Source organism: Rutidosis leptorrhynchoides, unplaced genomic scaffold (assembly GCF_046630445.1).
Source record: "Rutidosis leptorrhynchoides isolate AG116_Rl617_1_P2 unplaced genomic scaffold, CSIRO_AGI_Rlap_v1 contig395, whole genome shotgun sequence".
NCBI lineage: Eukaryota > Viridiplantae > Streptophyta > Magnoliopsida > Asterales > Asteraceae > Rutidosis > Rutidosis leptorrhynchoides.
The window spans coordinates 1-19,807 of NW_027266629.1; the positions used below are offsets into that span (position 1 = coordinate 1).

Genomic DNA, 19,807 nt, shown 5'->3' on the forward strand with positions numbered 1-19,807 from the left:
GATTGATGTATTGCCCTGTACATTTTTTGTTAGGAAGGTGAGTGAGTGAGTGAGAGTACTGGGTACCAGAGGGGCCTCTTCTGGTTTCTTTCCTCATTGCAAAACCAAATACTAACATTAATACAATATTCCATTTTCAAATGTTGAATTACAGTATGAAAATGAGATAAATAAATAATAACTAGCACTTTTACTGAGATTTGCTAGTAACTTAAATCTTAGCTAAAAGAGAGATCACTATCACTACTTACTGTTGGTCAAAATAGGAAAAACGATTTTGTTATATTACTAAAGCTATGAAATGAAAAGTTATTCTGAATTAGTAAATTTTAGTGAAATTTGTTAGTTAACCATGATAAATTCTTTTCATTTCAACTAATAAATGGTGATTTATTTTTTCTTCACATCCCATCTTAAAAGAGAGAAAAAACTTCTTCTTTTTTTATAAAGAGGGGAAAATATTATTATAATTCAGGCGATCGAGTCTAGTCGTGTTAACTTATGATAACACCCGAATAAAACTCCTTAATTCTTCAAACTAGACAAATCTGTAAATATTATAAAAAACACCGTTCACGAATAGATTGTCAGGATAAATTATAATATAAGTGTCCAAGCACACATGCCATATTCGAATACAAGCCATCCGATATAAGCAATTTATAGCAAATAACAGTAGTATATGTAATCAAAAGAAGTTAGCGAAGTAACAAAATCCGAGTTACTTATCAAAAGTGTCATCTATCGCATTTTTCTTTTGTTCAATCAAAGCTCGATTCGAGCTGAAGATGTTAAGAGTTTAGTCGATGTATGATAAAAGTTGCTATTGACAGTTTTGTACCAACACATATGTCGATGTATGATTATAAAGAGAAAATCCTCAAACGGGAGTCAGCATCTTCATAAATGAGAAGAAAAATCTGCTCCTTCCACAAAATCCTAAGATATACCATGAAATATAGTTGTCATAAAGTCCTTTTGTGCCCGCCCAATACTGACTGCAAGTCGTTGACCACGTTTATCTCTTGTAAGAAGTGGCTTCCCATCAATGCATTTTTGGTGCCAAATCCCAACAAAATTATTCTTCCATGTTGCACAAGTTTTATTTTTCAACCAGCACAACACATCAATTCGAAATTTATCAACCATTTCTTTAATCTTTTTTTTTTAAAAAATGTCGTTTGTTCAGAATCTAGGCCAAGATCATGCCTAGCTGAATAAAGATCATGGCAGAGCTAGCGAATCAAAACTTGGAGCTTTATTTTTCGGACGAGAACTTTTAATAATAGGTGTCGTTTGTTCAGGATCCAGGCCAAGACGATGCCCAGCTGAAGACCCGTAGACGAAGGCTCCTCAATAATCGGTTGCAATTTGTTTTGCTTACAATTCTTCACTATCATGTGGGAATATTTTCTAAAATATTCAAAAGATATATATTAATGTGATTGTATAAAAAATTATTTATTTTGACGGTCTATAAATAGCCAATTTATTTTCAGAGTAAGAAAAAAGAAACTAACGTGAAATTAAATTTTCTAGCAGTTCTATACATGTTTTTCTACAAGAATTTTTATAGGATTGAATTCAATTTTATCTCCATCTTACAAGTGCTACTAGGTTAATTTCGATGGTGTAATTCACAATTTGTATCCTTAAGGCTTATTCTTTGTAACTCTATTGCACACTATAAATGGAAGTAAATAAAACCATAAAAAAAGTGGCATTAATTGTTACACACCTTGAATTTTAGTTGAATATACTATTACAGAAAGAGTTACAAGTGATTTACACCAACAATTTTAAGGTTTTATTCATTATTCAACAATGGATTCAAGTGGAACTTTAAAGCAACTCGCCCTCAAACTTGTGAAGTTAGATAATTTCGATGGTGGAAATTTAAGAAAGTAGCAAAATAAAATGCACTTTATCTTCTCAACTCTCAATGTTGTTCATATTCTCACTATCCCCAAACCGCTTGAACAAGAAGATGAAATAGTTGCTGCTACAAGGGCAAGACATAAGTGGAAAAATGTTGATTACACGTGCAAATGAAATATTCTGAATGGCTTAAATGATGGATTATTCGATATATATTAGAATGAAGAAATTGGCTCCAGCTAGAGTATCACCAGGCTGCTTCCCAAAATACTTAGCAAATCACCAATAACAAAACACCTAACAAAAATCGTTAGTGAGAGATTATATCACATTACACACGCCACAATATTAAAGTAATTTAAAACTACAACCTAGCCATGGCTAATAAAATTCAAGATTGATGTGATAACTGACGATCGCACCAAAAACTTTGAGAAGCTTCTTTGCCTCAATCAAGTACTTGACCGCCCTCCATCTTTTACAGAATAAAACTCGATCAAGTCTCCAACCTGAAGGTTATTTCTATGAATAAAATTCAGCCAACCTGGCCCGAATACTTCAGGTTTTAAAACCCGTCCAGATGGTCGGACCATGTAGCAAATTTTCCACACATTTCCATGAGCATCTCTAACATGAAAGTCAACTGACATGTTGCGATCCAAAAAAGGTGGAAGAGATTGCAAGTGTTTAGTAGGATATGCCATCTTTGAAGTCGCATCGGTAATGGTAAGTTCTTTAGAGAAGATGAATGTGGAATTTGCCATATCTAGAAAATCAATCCACCATCTTCCACCCAAAGCCGGCTTGACCCTTAGTCAAGATAGGCAATCGTATAGGGCCCAAAAAATTAAAAGATACATATAGTATATATGTTGGACGAAAAAATTATTATACCATTCAAATTAAATAATTAAAAATATAATTATTATTTTTTGGAATAATAAAATGTATAAAGTTTTATACAACATAATTATAATATTAAGACGTTATCATTTTTTTGAGTGCAGTATAAACGTATAAATATTTTATACCTGATAAATTTTATACATAATTTATATAAAAAAATATATATAATGAAATATCTCTTTCATTTCGCCTAGGGCCTCCAAAATAGTTGAGACGGAACGGAAAATTGCCAAGCAAGTTTGGGACAAATTGTGAGCAAAATACATGTCAGAAGATGCATGGAGTAAGAAATTTCTTGTTAGTTTCTATGGTTGATGGTTGTTCTGTTATTGAACAACTCCATGAAGTTGAAAGAATGATCACTCAATTTAAGCAATATAATATGAACATGGATGAAGTTTGTGACCGTTTCCTCCTTAGTTGACAAACTTCCTCCATCCAACAAAGATTTCAAAAAGACACTAAAACACAATAAAGAAGAAATCAATCTTAGAGGGTTTGATAATAGCCTTCGAGTTGAAGAAGAATTTAGAAAGGAAGATCAACAACAAAATGAAAATTTGGATGAAGGGAAGATCCATACTGTTGAGGAAGGACAAACAACAAAGTCTGACGATAAAAAAATCTCCAAGAAGAATGATAATGAAAAATTAAAAAAGAAAACCAAATATTTTTAATGTGGAAAGTCTGGACATATCAAGAAAAATTGTCGTTTCCTGGCCGATAAAAAAACTCTTCCAACTCAGAGGTTCCGCAAAAATTTATACTAATGGTATATGAGATCAACATGATTGAAGATAATGTTGCTTGGTGGAATGATTATGGAGCCATCAATCATGTGAGCAAAGATAAAAGTCAATTTAAAAACTTTGTGCCTATTGAAGATGGGAGCTTTCTTTACATGGAAAATTTGTCCTCTATTCTTATCAAGGCCAAGAGGAACCGTTGATTTTGAATTTACTTCTGGAAAGAGTTTAACTCTGAAAGATGTTTATTATGTTCTTGAAATTTCGAAGAATTTAGTATGGGGAAGTCTTATGAATAACTATTTTGGTTTTAAATTTATAATTAAGGAAGATAGTTATATTCTGTCCAAAGGAGGAGTTTTTGTTGGAAAAGGATAGTTATCATATGGCATGTACAAACTTAATATTACTTCCTCCATCCGGGATTAAATGTCACAAGTAGGAATTTTTGTGGGATTAAGAAATGTAATGATTATCGAAAAAAAACTTAAAAATACTCATGCAGTAACTATTTGAAATATTAAAATATTATTACAATAATATATTTGATCTTTGATATTTTAATATAATAATATATTTGATCTTTGAGTGGAAGGGGCCTAAATGAAAAATATTGTAAAAAATATGAGATGTGCCAATTAATTATGGGCAGTTAAATATGAAAAGTGTGACAATTAATCCACGATGGAGTGAATATTAAAGATATTGCTTTTGCTTATATGCTTGATTCCTCATATTTATGGCATTAGGTCATGTTAATTATAGAAGATTACATGAAATGTATAAGTTAGAATTTATTCTTGAATTTTCTATGGATATTGAAAAATACACTACATGCTCACTCACAAAAATAACTAGAAAAACTTTTTCTAAGGGTTTAAAGAAATACTAAGTTGTTAGAATTAATACATAGTCATGCTTGTGACTTGCATAGTACTCCAAAAGTTGGTGGATAGGAATACTTTCTGACGTTTATAGATGATTCATCTAGGTTTTGCTAAGTGCTTGATAAATTTAAAATTTATAAATCTGAAATTGAATTGTATGGTGAGTGTTTTATTAAATATTTAAGAACGGGTCATGGCGGAGAATACTTTAATCCAAACTACTTTTCTTCACCGGTATAGTCCATCAAATTATATCATCTTATACACCACAACAAAATAGTATGGCTGAAAGGAAAAAATTAGACTTTAACGGAAATGTTAAATGCAATGTTATCATACTCTGGACTTTCAAAAGATTTTTGGGGAGAAACTATGTTATCAACTTGTCATATAATGAATAGAATTTCAAATAAAAGAACTAAGACTACCCACATGAACAAAGAGCCAAATCTTAATTTCTTAGGATTTGGGTTGTAGAGCAATTTTTAAAATTCCTAAATCCAAAAGAAAGAAATTGGTCGACAAGACATTGAATGTATATTCTTAAGATATGCACAAAATAGCATAGTTATAGATTTATGGTAATTGAACCTAATAATTCAATTTCGATTAACGTTATAATTGAATCTCCAAATTCCATCTTTGATCAAAATAGATTTAACAAATAAAATAGAACCTAATAATTCAAAGTGAAGATTTAGTTGATGGTCCAGAAATAAGAGCTAGAAAAATCCAAAGATTTTGGTTGTGATTTTTGTATGTTCCTAGAAAGATGGCATGATATTATGTTCCTAGAAAAATTTGATGATGTAATATTACCAATGGCCACAAATTTAATGAGTCAAAAAAATGAATCTATCGTAAACTTAAAAATGGCAAAGGAGTCATGATCTCTGGTGATACGTGGATGACATGCTAAAATTTGGAAATGACTAGGAACAAGTTGAAGAAATAAAGAATTTCTTGTCAAATAATTTTGCAATGAAAGCTATGGAAAAAATATCTTCAGAATTAAGATAGCACGAGATAAAAATAGCATATATTTAATTCAATCTCATTATATTGAGAAAATACTTAAACATTTGATATGTAGAATAGTATACCAGTATCTACGCCCATAGATCATCAATTTAAATTGGTAGCTAATGCAAGAAGAAAAATTGAACAATTAGAATTTATTAAGAGTAATTGGTTGTGTAATATATGTTATGACGTCCACAAGACCAGGTATAGCATATGCACTTGGACAACTTAGTAAGTATAATAGTAATCCAAATAACTTACGCTGATAAACAGTGAATAGGTTGCTTAGATATCTGAAGAAAATAATAAATTATACTATTTGCTACAATGAATTTCCTGCTGTTTTAGAAGGTTGTTCACATACTAGCTAGATCACAAGTAAGGAAGATAATACTTTCACAGAAAAATTAATTATAAATCATGCTTCTACAAGCGGATGAATTTTCTTACTTGGTGGAGGTGCAATTTCGCGGGTTCTAAAAAACAGTCCTACATAGCAGATTTCACTATGGCTGTTGAATTTATAGCGTTAGCTTCAATTAGTAAAGATGCAGAATGGTTAAGAAATTCTTTGTACGATGTGTCATTATGGCCTAAACCAATTCCGCCTATTTCTATACGTTGTGATAGTGAGGCAATACTAGCAAGATCATAAAACCAAGTTTATAATAAAAATCTAGATATATTGGATTAAGACATAATCTTGTTCGTCAATTAATTTCTAATGGAGGGATCACTATAACATTTGTGAGGTCTAATGATAACTTGGCAGATCCATTAACCAAAAGTCTTGCTAGAGACCAAATAAATCGGACCTCAAGAAGGATGGGTCTTAAACTCCTAAATTGAAGTCACTTATAGTGGAACCTCGACTTAACTTGACACAACATCAAGTCTCAAATTCAATAAAGCAAAATACACTATTTGTATGAAGCCGTTAGCATTATAATATATTTCAATTTCATCCCAAGTAAAGTACTAGGAACTCGTAATGACAAATGAATGATGAGTTTTACGCTCTTAATAGATCATAAATATCTTAAAGTGTTAGGTTACGAGATACTATTGACAAGATCTACATATGTGAGTAAGAAGTGTGGCCGCTTATAAGAGTTTAAGAGGTTAACTCTGGCAACACTCATGAAAAAAATATAGACACATGGCCTTAATAGTGTCGGCAAAAAATATTTATGAGCACTTGTTAGGTGACTGAAACCACTGTGTGAAATGTGTTTTGTTAACCAAACTGAATTGTTGGTTTCAAAGCTTGTGTACCATGTAAATTTCGCTAACTTTAATATATTCTAACTAAATGAAGGTTCAATTGTAAGACACCATCATTTATGCAATTGGTTTCCAAGATTGATGAAAATATTTTGAAAATGACGGAGGATTGTTGTAATATTTTCTAAAATATTCAAAAGGCACATATCAATATAAAAAGATGTATACATAATGAGTTATCTTTGAAAAGATGTATAGTAATAAGCTATCATAAAAAATGTGTGATTGTATGAACATTTGTTTCTTTTCACGGTCTATAAATAGACAACTGATTTTTGTTCATAATAAGAGAAAAAAAAAACTAACGTGAAATGAAATTTTCATCCTTTGTATAATTAAATTTTATAGTAATTCTATGTATGTTTTTCTACATGAATCTTTATAGGATTGAATTAAATTTTGTCTCCATCTTACAAGTGTTAGTGGGTTGATTTCGATAGTACAATCACAATCACCATTGGCTTCATGGTATCTTGAGGTTTATTCTTTATAACTATATTGTATACTACAAGTGAGAGCGAATAAAACCTTAAAGAAAATAACATTGTTACATATCTCGAAGTTTAGTTGAATCTACTAATACGAAAAGAGTTACAAGTGATTCGCACCAACATATCAAGCCATTGAGGTCATTGACAGCCTTGAATTTATAGACATTTTTTAGGATCGACGGTAATTTGTTTTCCTTACGATTCTCCATTTGATTCAAGTTTTTTCACTAATCGAATCTCTTGATTGTCTCGGTAGACATATCCTATCTTCATTCAAATTTAATTTACCATTCTGAGTATTCGGGATGGACGTAATATTCTGCTCCAAATTTTCCCACAAGTTCGCTAGTCGGAATCCTGACCCCGAGTCTGACCAAGAGAGAAAAAACTTGTTGGGCTCGTTTCCAATTTTACGCATAAGGGATTATTAAGATAATCAAATTTGTAAAGCCTACGTTTGTTTGCAGTCCTACCAAGACCAAATTCATTTATTAGGTCTTATACTACTACTAGCCCAGCAAATTATAATTGGGCTTCATCACCAAATACATGTTTTCTTATAGCATGAAACGATCCACACATAATAAAATCACATAAAAATGTTAAATAGATCCTCCTAATTACTAAATTGGTGCAACAAAGCTCATACTCCTTTCGTCTCAAAATACATGATGATATTTTTCATGTTTTTTGAGATGGATGTAATAATTTTTAGAAGGATCGATATAGCAAAAAGTGCTGTAATATTAACAAATCTCTTAATTTGCAGAGATAATATATTACGTGAAAGAACACTAATTAATCAACAGTACTAATGGTGCCTCTCTAATTCTTTAATTAATTAAAAGCCAACATTTTGATCAACACCGAAGACTGGATAACAATGAGGATATGAATAATAAAACGCATCAAGGTCGAAATTATTTGGTTCTACAAAATCATTCATTCCCATGTCGAAATTGTCAGCCACAAATGGTTCGGTCCAGAAATTCAATCCTCTTGGCTCTTCATAAGCTTCGAATAAACTTGTACCATTACAACTATCCATATCGATGTTATTTGTAGTTGAAGATGATATAGTATTATCCGTGATGATGCTTGATAGGTGATCACTACAACTCGAATGTGGTGAAGATGGGACCGACTTCGCAGAATCAGTATTACTACAATTATTATGACTATTATTTGGGTTCGAGTCATAATTTTCCGTTTGTTTGGGTTCATTAGTATCTGAGACTGTTTGTGTAGGCTTAATTCCCTGCTTCTTCTTCTTGAGAGATGTATGCCAATGGTTTTTTATTTCATTATCGGTTCGACCCGGTAACTTAGCTGCAATTGCAGACCATCTGCCAAATAAAAAAACTTAATATCAACCTCTAAATAATCGAAGACTAGTATATATCACTTCTCCCATTAGCAATTCATATAATCTATTACAGTGGGAGTGTAATTAGGAGTTAATTTAGAAATTTGTTCTCTAATCATGTAATACAAATTTGGTTTAATTATACAAATTAATGATAAATACCTGTTTCCTAGGGATTCGTGTAATCTGGTGATGATTTCTTCTTCCTCTTCACTGTAATTCCCTCTTTTAATATTAGGTCTTAAATAATTCATCCATCTCAATCTGCAACTCTTCCCACACCTTGATAAACCTAAAATGAAATCAAAATCAACATAAGTTTAGTGAACTCGATCTAGCTTACTCAAATCGAATTTTCTAAATATATATAGCTTTTAATTTTAACTTGAAGAAAATTTACCTGCGAATCGGGGAAGTTGGCGCCAATTCCAACAGCCGTACCTTGTTACATAAGCTATGAGCTTCTTGTCTTCCTCAGGCGTCCATGTTCCTTTCCTCAGTCCTGACTGATCTCTACCAGGAGTCCTCACCATGTTTTTTTTTTGTTTTTTTTTGTTTCCTACTTTAAGGATTAATCAGTTTAATGAATTTGGAAAGTATGTGAGCTTATTTATATCATGCAAAACGACTTTCAAATGTTCAAACTAAAAACGTGGAAAACGCGCTATGTGGAATATATTATTGGGCATGTCACATCAGTAAATACAAATTTATTTCCACTATATATATTTGGATAAATAAAAATACAGGAAATTAAGTTAAATAAATAATCAGGGCCATCGAAGAAGACTCCTGGGCATGATTTATTTATTTAACATGTCCTACGTAGTACTACTAATTAGCGCAAAGGCGAAAAACGTCATGTTATGGGCTTCGACGAAACTGGATGAAGATTATTTTTACCCTTTTATATGTTTTTATGAACACGTGATAAACTTTGTTAAGTGAATACTTAATTACTAAAGTTATATTAGAAAATAACGTCATCTTAGTTGATTCAAACTTCCATGAAAATCAATGTCTTGAACGAAGAAGATTAAAATTAATTACTATCTTCAGTTACAGAATTATATATATGTATATCAGTATATATATATATATATATATTTTGAATTACTAGTTTATTTTATGAGCATATGTTATAAGTCTCAAAATCATAATGATTGTTCGGTTTTTACCCTATTTCCAACAAATAAAATAAAAATAAATCATAATGATCAAATATAGATACAGATAGAAATGTGTTAATTATACACACTGCATATGCAATCATTGTTTGAACTAGCCAGGATCCCCGTCCTTAAAAAAAATCGTTTTCTATGTATATTATAAATAATAAATTTAATTTTATTAAATAATTTTTTCACTGTTGTTAAAGGAAAAATATTTATAAAAGAACAAATTTAACGAGGAAAAAGACATTGAAACCAATTGAAATTTTTCATATAATATAGAATAGTGTTTAATTAGATAAAATATAATTTGTGATTTTATAGTAATAGTATCAGACGTTATAATATATTATTTTTATTGTTTAAATAAAATATTTATACGACATGGAAATAACTGATTAGTGAATAAAATAGACTATTAGAACACTTCAATTACATATAAATCGATCCCACCCTATTTGGAGTAGTTACAATACTTCAAACCAAATAGATTGCCGGGAAGTTTTCTCAAGTCATTTCTGATTTTAAGCGAGAATGGCACTAATATTATATGTTACACAAGTCAATGCACCGAGCGTTAGATGAGAAGTAAATACCTTCAAGAATAAAGAATAAAATATCTAGATATATTGTATAAAGACTTATTTTTATAAAAAGTTATATTAAAAAAATTTAAATATTAGATGAGAAGTAAATACCTTCAAGAATAAAGAATAAAATATCTAGATATATTGTAAAAAGAATATTTTATAAAAAATTATATTAAAAAATTTAAATATATATGAAGTATTAGATAAAAATGAAATATATATATATATTGATAGAGTTTGATTAGTATAAGAAATTAATTAAATTTCTTTTTGGCTTTACAAGAATTATAATTCTTTTTTATTTTTGAAAATAATTAATAGAATAAAAAATAAAAGCTGCATGGGAAGATTCGATTCACCATTAAAATCTACAAGTAGAACGATTCATTTTTCGTAAACTGAATATTCAATCAAAGACGGAGCTAGCAAATAATTTAGTAGGACACGAATTCTACCCTTATTTTCTTTAAAATAAATAATATTACATATATATACAAAACACTCCCAATATTTAATATACTTTATAATTTTCCTTTCATTTGTAGTAAATTTTAAAAACTCCTTGAATTTATGGCGAATAATGTATTTGCCTCTTCCATTAACTTTTATAATGTATCCAAATTAAAAATTGTTAAGTCCAAATCAATAATATTATGAACATATTGATATCCATAATTAAAAAGAAGGGTACAATATTTTAATCTCTCGTAATTTCATAATTAATTTAACCCTACTTTTATAAAATAATATATTATTATCTTTTTCCGTTAAATTTTTAATTGTTTGACCAAATTTTGTGAAAATACTATTTTATCTTTTTAAATATATCTTTATTTATCATTTTTCATATAAATAATAATAATTAAATTATTATAATTATAATTCAATAACAATTAGAATACTACCGGTTAATTTTTTCAAATTAGAATTACATCATTATAATATATATGATTGTAGATTTATATTAAAAGTAAAATTTAAGTAGTGAATGAAGTTTAAAAAATTATATTTTCTTAATCAAATTATAACTTATGATAAATTAATTGATAAATTTATAATTCTAAATTTAAATATGTATTGGTCAATAATTTTTTAATATATATTAAGATTAAAATTATAACTAAAATTATATTAAAAGGGTAAATAGTATTTTTTGGAAGTTAACGGTCAAAATTTGGTCAACTAACTGAAAATGTTAACGAAGGGGATAATAATATATTATTTTGTGAAAGTAGGAGGCTTAAATTAATTATGCAACCAAAAAAAAGAAAATCATATATTAAGTCTAAACTGGGGATTAAATATTTTACCCTAAAAAGAATAAATACAAATTACATGAAATATAATTTAGCCTTTTTGTAAATGTAGATTTTTTTAGAATAATTAACTATAAATTTTATCATGCCAATATATTACATGATCTTCATAGATTTAAATTATCTTAGATTTGAAAACTTCGCGATCCGACTGCAAAATTTTGATCTATATCCTGTAAGGAGATGTTTAATTTGACACAACTCAACTTGTCTTACTCGACGTAATTTTAAACTTCTTTTAAATTTCCCTACAAATTGTTTTACTTGAGTACTACTGTACAGTACTGTAGGATTCTACTGTACTGCATGATCGTGGAGCTTGCCTTTAATATGACTTCATAATACAATTAAGTGAATTCAAGTCGTGCATGCATTCTTCATGTCTTGTTAAATTACGAGGAAGTTGAAGTATTATCGAGAAGGTTGATTTTATTTTCGGCAAGTCATGCATGCTTTATTTGTAATTTCACTAATATTGAAATGTTGGTGAATTAATATGCATGGCTGACTTGTGGGCTGTTCCTACAGACCGTTCACACGACTAATAACAGGATCCTAATTAAATGCTCAGATACACGACAATGTCATTCGCTTAACATGGTTATAAAAAAGTAAATGTATTTTATAAATGTATAAATCTTTTTGTGCATTATTATTACTATTGACTATAAAATTTAGAATAATTAAATTAGGTCTCGCTTTAAATTTTAGAATAAAGTTTCGATTCAAGTTTGATTCCCAGTTTAATTTTACTCGATCTTAGATTAGGATTCATATTAAAATTGACTTTTCAGTTTAGAATATTGTCTATTTCATAAAAGACACATTTCTTCGCTTAAGAGATCTAATCTAATAAGATAAATTAAGAAAACCTTTTATTCTGTAGTTTAACTTATAGAAAATGTGAAGAATAAAAGAAATACTTATGATCGACGGTGAGGAATATTGGTTCTTGAAGCTTTCATGCGGATTGACACTTTGATCTATGGACACAATTGGTTTATTTTTTTATCACAACAATTGAAGAATGAGTTGATCTTTGACAGCACAATTAATGGTTTTAAAGAGACCCAAGACTAAATTGAATCAATGAGTATTCTACAAGGAGTAAATTGTTGTCTTAATCAACTCCAGATCATACAAGGAATATATTGATGTCTTTATCATCTTGAGATCACCCTAACTTATTGATATCTTCGATCAATGATCAAGTGTTCTTCAAACATAATGGACGAACGGATCATGCAACTCATTGGTGTGATGAATAAGAGTCTTGTTCTTTTATAAATATAGACTTTCTTCATATGATTCATAAGAAGTGCAAGCCAGTTAGAGTGAGAACTTCATAAGAAGAAAAAGCTCCCGTTATCTCTCTTTTTCATGTAGCCGAACCAACCCACTCTTACATGATCGATATCCTTGATAGTTGATCATAGTAAGCGGCTTCTACTTGATTATTGTAGGGTTTATTAGAGAAAACAACTTTTGTTTGAATAAGTATTATTCAATCAATAAAAATTACGTTTCGACATCATTTGTTATTTTTGGTAACTTGTTAATTTAATCCATCTACCCACACAGTCAGTATAGATACACTTTATTTCTAAATTTTAAATAAATAATTATTGGATCTCCTACACTTACATGTTTCTATATATGTTTTATTTCTTCTAAAGTATTTAAACTAAGTATTTAAAGTTCATAAACCCTAAAGTGCAGTAATCTTGTGCTAAAATCATTGATGCCAACTTAATGTATTGTCAATTGAGGAAGTTTGTGACACAAAATCATTACAATTTTTCTGGTTCTTGATTTTTATGTTAATTTTTTTTTTTCTTGATGATTTTCCATTTCCTCAATTATTACACTTCAATTGGAAAACCGTCTATATAGTGGACGTACGAATTTTTTATTTCAGTACTCTATATGTTAGTACCACAACAGCACAACTTCACTCTCATTCCATTATCATCCCGACAATATTTAGGACTGTATCTATGGAAATTTGTATTGTCAAATCAGCCAATTAAAATTGTTGTGTAGAAACATTTATTGATTGCCATGCTGGCTTACATTTAGTCAGCGACTTAGCAAAAATATCACTGGGAATAATTAGTTCGATTGGTTGATCAGACTCTAGGTGGATTCTGGCCACAATTTTCAGAGGACCCTTCCATGATCTTTCTTACGACGATATGAATTAGATTATGGTTTATGAGGTAGCATGAGAGCAACTGTACAATATAAGTCAATTTTCTGGGTAGGTTTTCCGACTCCAATTCTATAATATGGATTCAACCCACTAAAATCGACTCTTGTGGTTGGAGAAGAGCTTAAAATTAATCGTGGTTGCTTCAATGCGAAAGAAAAAAAAACGAGAATTTGCATTTTTTTTTATTTGATATTTTTTCAATTTCGGTTTTCTAGTAATACGAACCGAATCCACCAAAATTGGACCAATGCGGTGAGGGCATGGACCAGATAATAAATCAATGTCGATAATTATCAAGAGATATCATGTACTCCTTTTATCTCAAAATATATATTTTGTTTTCTTTAAAAATATATATAAAAAATATCATGTATTTTCAGACGGAAGTAGTCATATAATCAAGATTCAACACAAGAGATGAGACCCACAATGTCTATATATAAACAATAAATAAATAAATTAAGAAGAGACCCACCAATGCCATGTTAGTCTAAAACGATATAAATCTGTCTCCATTTCAATTTGCTTAAGTTCACATGCGTACACTTTTGGCTGTTATAATCGGAGTGTCGGATTTTCATTAGAATTTTGAATATGTAACTTTTTATTTGGGACACAAACACACTTGTGATCAGTAAAGAGATAACAATGACTCTGTGGGTCACTCACTGAAGTAAAAAACATTTATTTTTGTGAAGAAAGACTGAAGTAGACATATAGTATAAGACGCACGATTAGTTTCATGTGTTTTGTGTGGCATACTCATACTTTCCATGTTGCATCAAGAGAAAAGTCATACTTTCCATGAAGTCAAGTCCAACTAGTACTGCTAGTTTTGAGAAGCACGATAGAAAGCAACATGAAGCGTTATAGAAGCATCCTAGTAATCAGGAATAAATAAATAAAATTGAATATTCATTAATCAAAATCAAGAACAATTTTAATATTATGGGCAGGTTTCATCAGTCAATGAAAACAATAACAGTACTGTGAATATATCTTCGTAAGCAGTAAGCACAACCAGTATATTTTAATCACAGTTTATTTTTTTTAATAAAATTATAATTCCAATAATAGTCAAACACACATAGAAACATTATAGTAGTTGGTTGGAGGGAAAATGTCTGAATTGGGAAAATTGTACTTTATGTCCTTATAGATGGTATTCACGAGTTTTTTATGTTTTTTTATTTTGGATTTAGTTTTGTGTCTCTCTTGTTGAAAAACGTTAAAGAATTATATCCTTGAGCGGTCAAATATTGCCCGCTGACACCTTTTCGTGTTAAATCTACTTACGTGGTCATTTCAATCTATCAATGAAATTACACATGTCTAGCATACGTATAATGTGTAATGTTAACAACACGTGTAATAATAATTCCATGTAGATTTGTAATAATTAATAAATTTTATTTCTCATTTTAATTTATTTTGTAATTAATTAAAAAACTCATGGGACCCACAAACTCTCCTATTATATTCCAAAACGGGATTTTTTTTTAGTTTCCCTCTTGTATTACAAACATATAGCCAAAAAAAAAAAAACAAGAACAAAGAAAACATATAGCCAAAAAAAAAAACAAGAACAAAGAGTAACTCACTAATGCTTTTTTCACCCAAACCCTAAATCTAATCGGCTTCCGCTCTTTCTCATCGCTGACGGCGAACTCGCTGAAGTCACGTAGACAACAACGAACTCGGCAAAGAGAGACGACGATTCACCCAATTATTTTGCTTCATACATGTGTAATGGACAAGTAATTTGCTCTTCTTTACCTTTTTTTTTAAAAAAAAATCAATTTTTCATGTTAGTTGGCCTTGGCCTTGATTGACTTTATTTATTAGTATCCGAATTTGGCTTGGGTTTTTTTGTTGTGTGTTCTGAATTTTAAGGATCCTGTCTATTTTGAAAACTGAGATTGCAATCTGTAGCAGCTTATTGGAATTTGATTCCACTATGTTCTTGCTCGTGTCTTCCTGTCCCAATTCACATATTGAAAATACATATAGTAAAGATTTCACACGTTAATTGAATAAAAAAAATCACGACAATATTATTTTGTAACAGATTTCTCAATTGAATTTTCTTGAACTGATAGGTAGGTTGCAGACTTTCTATAAATGACAGTATTATTTTGTAACACACTATTGTTTGCTTGAGTTCAATGAGTTGCATATTTTGCTAAAAGTTGGTTTTTTTGCGCTTCTGGTTTCATGGATTTTATATTTATTCAAATATGATTATTGTATTAGTTAATTAATATGTTTAAATTTTGGTTATACAAGTTGCTTAGGTTGCATTATTTTCATGATGGTCGGTTTGAAGTGAGGAATGGGAAGGCAATTTACGTGGATGGGAGAGAAAAAGTAGTTGAACTTATGTCCAATGTTGTTACTCTGAAGCTTCTGGAGGATACTTTAGAGGAGGTTGGACCTTACAAAGAGTTCACTGACTTGTACTATAAGCATGCTAATTCAACAAAGCTTGTCTTTAAGAGATAGAAAATGATGTAGCTGAAATGGTATGAGGATTGGATTTTGACAAATCAAATGGAATTGTGAACATGTTTGCTACTAGATGTTTAACTGAAGATGCAGATGGAGATGTAGCCAGCCCAATTGTGGCACCAAATCCATCAGTTGTGCGAAGCCCACCAGAACCACCAATCCCACCTCTGCTACTAAGTCCAACCCATCTACCAAGCCCAAATGATGAAATGGCAGAGAATAGAAGTATTCTAAATGGTAAATGGAAGGAAATTGGTGAAGAATTCTTTGACTCGTTCACATATCCCATTGATGGTTTGGAATGCTTACACAAGAAGCCCCATGATGATATCCCACATGTCAACTTTGACAGCTTTTACCTTGGAGAAAGTGAAGAGACAGAGGAGGCTATTGTACAAGAACCTGCACAACATGATGGTGACGAGCCTGCAGCACATGAACATGTACATGAAGCTGCTAAAGGAGTTGGCCAACAGTATAATGAATTTGATTTTGAAGAAAATAGTGAGAGTGATGGTGAAGATGAGAACATTTACAGGTTGGAGACTGGGTATGAGTCTGAGGAGATTGGGGATGTGAGTGATTTAGAAGAAGAAGATGAAGGTATTAGGGAAAGACCCAATTATCCGGTGTATGAGGCCAAGCCTGGTGTAATTCCTGTCTTCCATGAAAAGATGATATTCCTGAATTTAAAAGTAGCCTCAAATGTTATAAAGGATTACACAATATACAATGGGTATCCATTCAAGTTTGCAAAGATCGACAAGAAGAGGGTGAAAGCTATTTTCAAAGGTCCAACATGTAAAGCACATATTCTTGTGTCTGAAACGGTGAAAGTAGAACTTATATGCTTAAAACAATGAAAACTCAGCATAACTGTACAAGGAGCTTCATTAATGCACTGGCTTTGAGAAAATGGCTCACAGAGAAGCTTCTGCCAGAAATTATGAAAAAGCCTACTATGTCAACAAGAGACATACTGAGTGAAGTAAGGAAAACTTGGAGGCTTGAGATAAGTTTGGACAAAGGATATGCAGTAAGAAGAATGGCGTTCGACAAAATTCATGGGACATATAAAGAGCAATACGCAAGGATCATAGACTATGCTGCAAAGATTGCAAGGAGAAATCCCGGTGCAACTAGCTTGGTTACACATGCTGGTGGTAGATTCGAGAGGATGTATGTTTCATTCCCTGCTTGCACAAATAATTTTCGATATTGCAGGTATGTATTGTGTATTTATCATGTCTTTGTAAATTATTTTATAATTAAAATATCTATAATACCAAATATTTATAATAACTGTCCTTACTTATTTTTGACAGGCCTCTTATTTGTGTTGATCGTGCCCATTTGAAAGGGCATAACACAAATCAGATTCTTACTGCAGTGGGAAGGGATGCCAACGGTCAATTTTTTCCAATTGCAATTGCAATGGTGGAAAAAGAGTGTCAGAAGATCTGGCTCTGGTTCTTAGGTCTTGTTTTGGAAGACCTTGGGGGTAGACAAGCCTCAATCTCAGCAATTATGAAGAAGCAGCATGACCCAGCTGATTACGTGGATGATTGTTACAAGCCATCAACATTTTTAAAGCATTACAGTGGTGAAGTACATGGGACAAACAGTCCTAATCAGTGGCCTGTAACTGGCCTAGCACCACTACTTCCTCCACCATTATAAAAACGTCCAGACAGGCCAAAAAAATTAAGGAGTAAAAAGCCAGAGGATTAGAATCCTAAGAAACCCACTGTCAGGGATAAACCAAAGTGTAGTAAGTGTGGTGATATTGGCCATAACAGGAGGAGATGCAAATCTGGATGTGATCCTCAACAAGTAAGTCAACTCGTATATTTATTTATATATCTTACCGAAAAATACATTCGTTTTGTTTCTTAGCATTTGATTATATAACCATTTTTTTACCTTTGTTTCTCTGTTTGGTTGCTGCTGAGCAGCAGTAACAAGTAATGGAAGACCCGTCAACTGAGGAACAACAATCTCAACAAGTGATGCCTACTCACCCACTGCAGTCCAGTGAAAGAGACAACATAAAAGAAAAGGACAAGACTTTAGATACACAAGCTGGCACAAAGAAGAAAAGACAAGCAGAAAGTTCTCAGAATCCTAAAATAATGAAGAAGAAGCAGAAGCAAGCTGGGCCTTGGACTCAATAATTAGAATCGAAAAATCGTGACTCTTTTTATGTATTCTTATCAAGGAATATTGCCTACTTGAGTATTTTGTTATTGTTGCTATAAGTGTGGATGATTTGGTTATGTTTAAAACCAACTTGTTTTGGTAATTTTTTGTAATGCATCTGGTAAATGCGTTTGGTTATTTTGTAATGCATTTGGAATTATGAAATATTGGGATTATTATATAATGCTTATGTAGTTATTTTGTAATGCATCTCTAGTGCAAGTTTTGTTTCTTGTAAAAAGTAGCATTTGCAGGACAAAGAAGGCTACAATACATTATAGTTTCGAATTGTCAATACATTGATAATACAATATGTGGATGCTGCATTTAATAACAATGGATAAGAAGTCTCAAAATTCGACAAAATCTATCGGGAAACCGCGAAAGGCCCAACATACAATTTAAATTGAAATTTTCAATTTTGATTTAGAGAATGAAATTGAAAGGAACCAACTAGTGGCAACAAACATAGAAACGTCTTCTCAAGTGTCGCTCGATATAAGAAGTTATCAGAGTGTTGTACTCGTCGGCCATTGTAGTGGCACCTAGGGTTGTGCTGGGTCACACATACAAAATTGTGCACCACTACATATGTTGGCGAACGATAAGTAACTCGTTATAAGTGATTCTCATATTCCATATTGATGTTGATCGAGTAAGTCTGTATTGAATTAGGGATTTCAATTTTTAGGGCTAGGGTTCTTAATTTATTCAAGAGAGAATTGAATTTTGGAGAAGGGGAGAAATCTCGCTTTGGAAGATAATAGGAGAGCTTGTGGGTCCCATTGGTTTTTTAATTAATTACAAAATAAATTAAAATGGAAAAAATAAAATTTATTAATTATTATAAAATCTACATTGAAATGGAATTGTTATTACACGTGTTGTTACATTACACGTATGCTAGACATGTGTAATTCAATGATAGGTTGAAATGACCACGTAGGTGGATTTAACACGGAAAGGTGCCAGTGGGCAATATTTGACAGCTCAGGGGTATAATTTTTTAACTTTTTCAATAAGAGGGACATAAAACCCAAGTCTGAAACAAGAGGGGTAAAAAGCTCGTGAATACCATCTATGGAGGACATAAAATACAATTTTCTTTGTCTAAATTATAGGTTGTCAGGTGATCATTAGTATATCGCGTGCACCACTTATCAATTTTTTTTGGGTACATAACACTTATCACCCGTACATATAATAGTATTACCACAAGTACAAAGGTT

General features: G+C 31.1%; 2 protein-coding genes across 2 annotated transcripts; one reads left to right on the plus strand and one right to left on the minus strand.

The window, feature by feature from the left end:
- Nucleotides 1-8,056: 8,056 nt before the first annotated feature.
- LOC139883418 (uncharacterized) lies at nt 8,057-9,114 on the minus strand. Its single transcript, XM_071867596.1, has 3 exons — nt 8,982-9,114; nt 8,744-8,873; nt 8,057-8,561 (listed from the first exon to the last, which is right to left on the minus strand). The coding sequence occupies exons 1-3, from the start codon at nt 9,112-9,114 to the stop codon at nt 8,057-8,059; spliced, it is 768 nt and encodes a 255-aa protein (XP_071723697.1).
- An 8,124-nt stretch (nt 9,115-17,238) lies between these two features.
- On the plus strand, nt 17,239-18,059 carry LOC139883419 (uncharacterized). The gene is made up of 2 exons (XM_071867597.1): nt 17,239-17,603; nt 17,705-18,059. Exons 1-2 carry the CDS (start codon nt 17,239-17,241, stop codon nt 18,057-18,059), a joined length of 720 nt encoding a protein of 239 aa, XP_071723698.1.
- The last annotated feature ends 1,748 nt before the right edge of the window (nt 18,060-19,807 follow it).

Coding starts and splice junctions, on each gene's coding strand:
- LOC139883419 (XM_071867597.1), top strand. CDS start 17,239: ATGAAAACTCAGCATAACTGTACAAGGAGCTTCATTAATGCACTGGCT. Junction 17,604..17,704: donor AATAATTTTCGATATTGCAG/GTATGTATTGTG, acceptor TATTTTTGACAG/GCCTCTTATTTGTGTTGATC.
- LOC139883418 (XM_071867596.1), bottom strand. CDS start 9,114: ATGGTGAGGACTCCTGGTAGAGATCAGTCAGGACTGAGGAAAGGAACA. Junction 8,874..8,981: donor CCAACTTCCCCGATTCGCAG/GTAAATTTTCTT, acceptor ATTTCATTTTAG/GTTTATCAAGGTGTGGGAAG. Junction 8,562..8,743: donor CACGAATCCCTAGGAAACAG/GTATTTATCATT, acceptor TTTATTTGGCAG/ATGGTCTGCAATTGCAGCTA.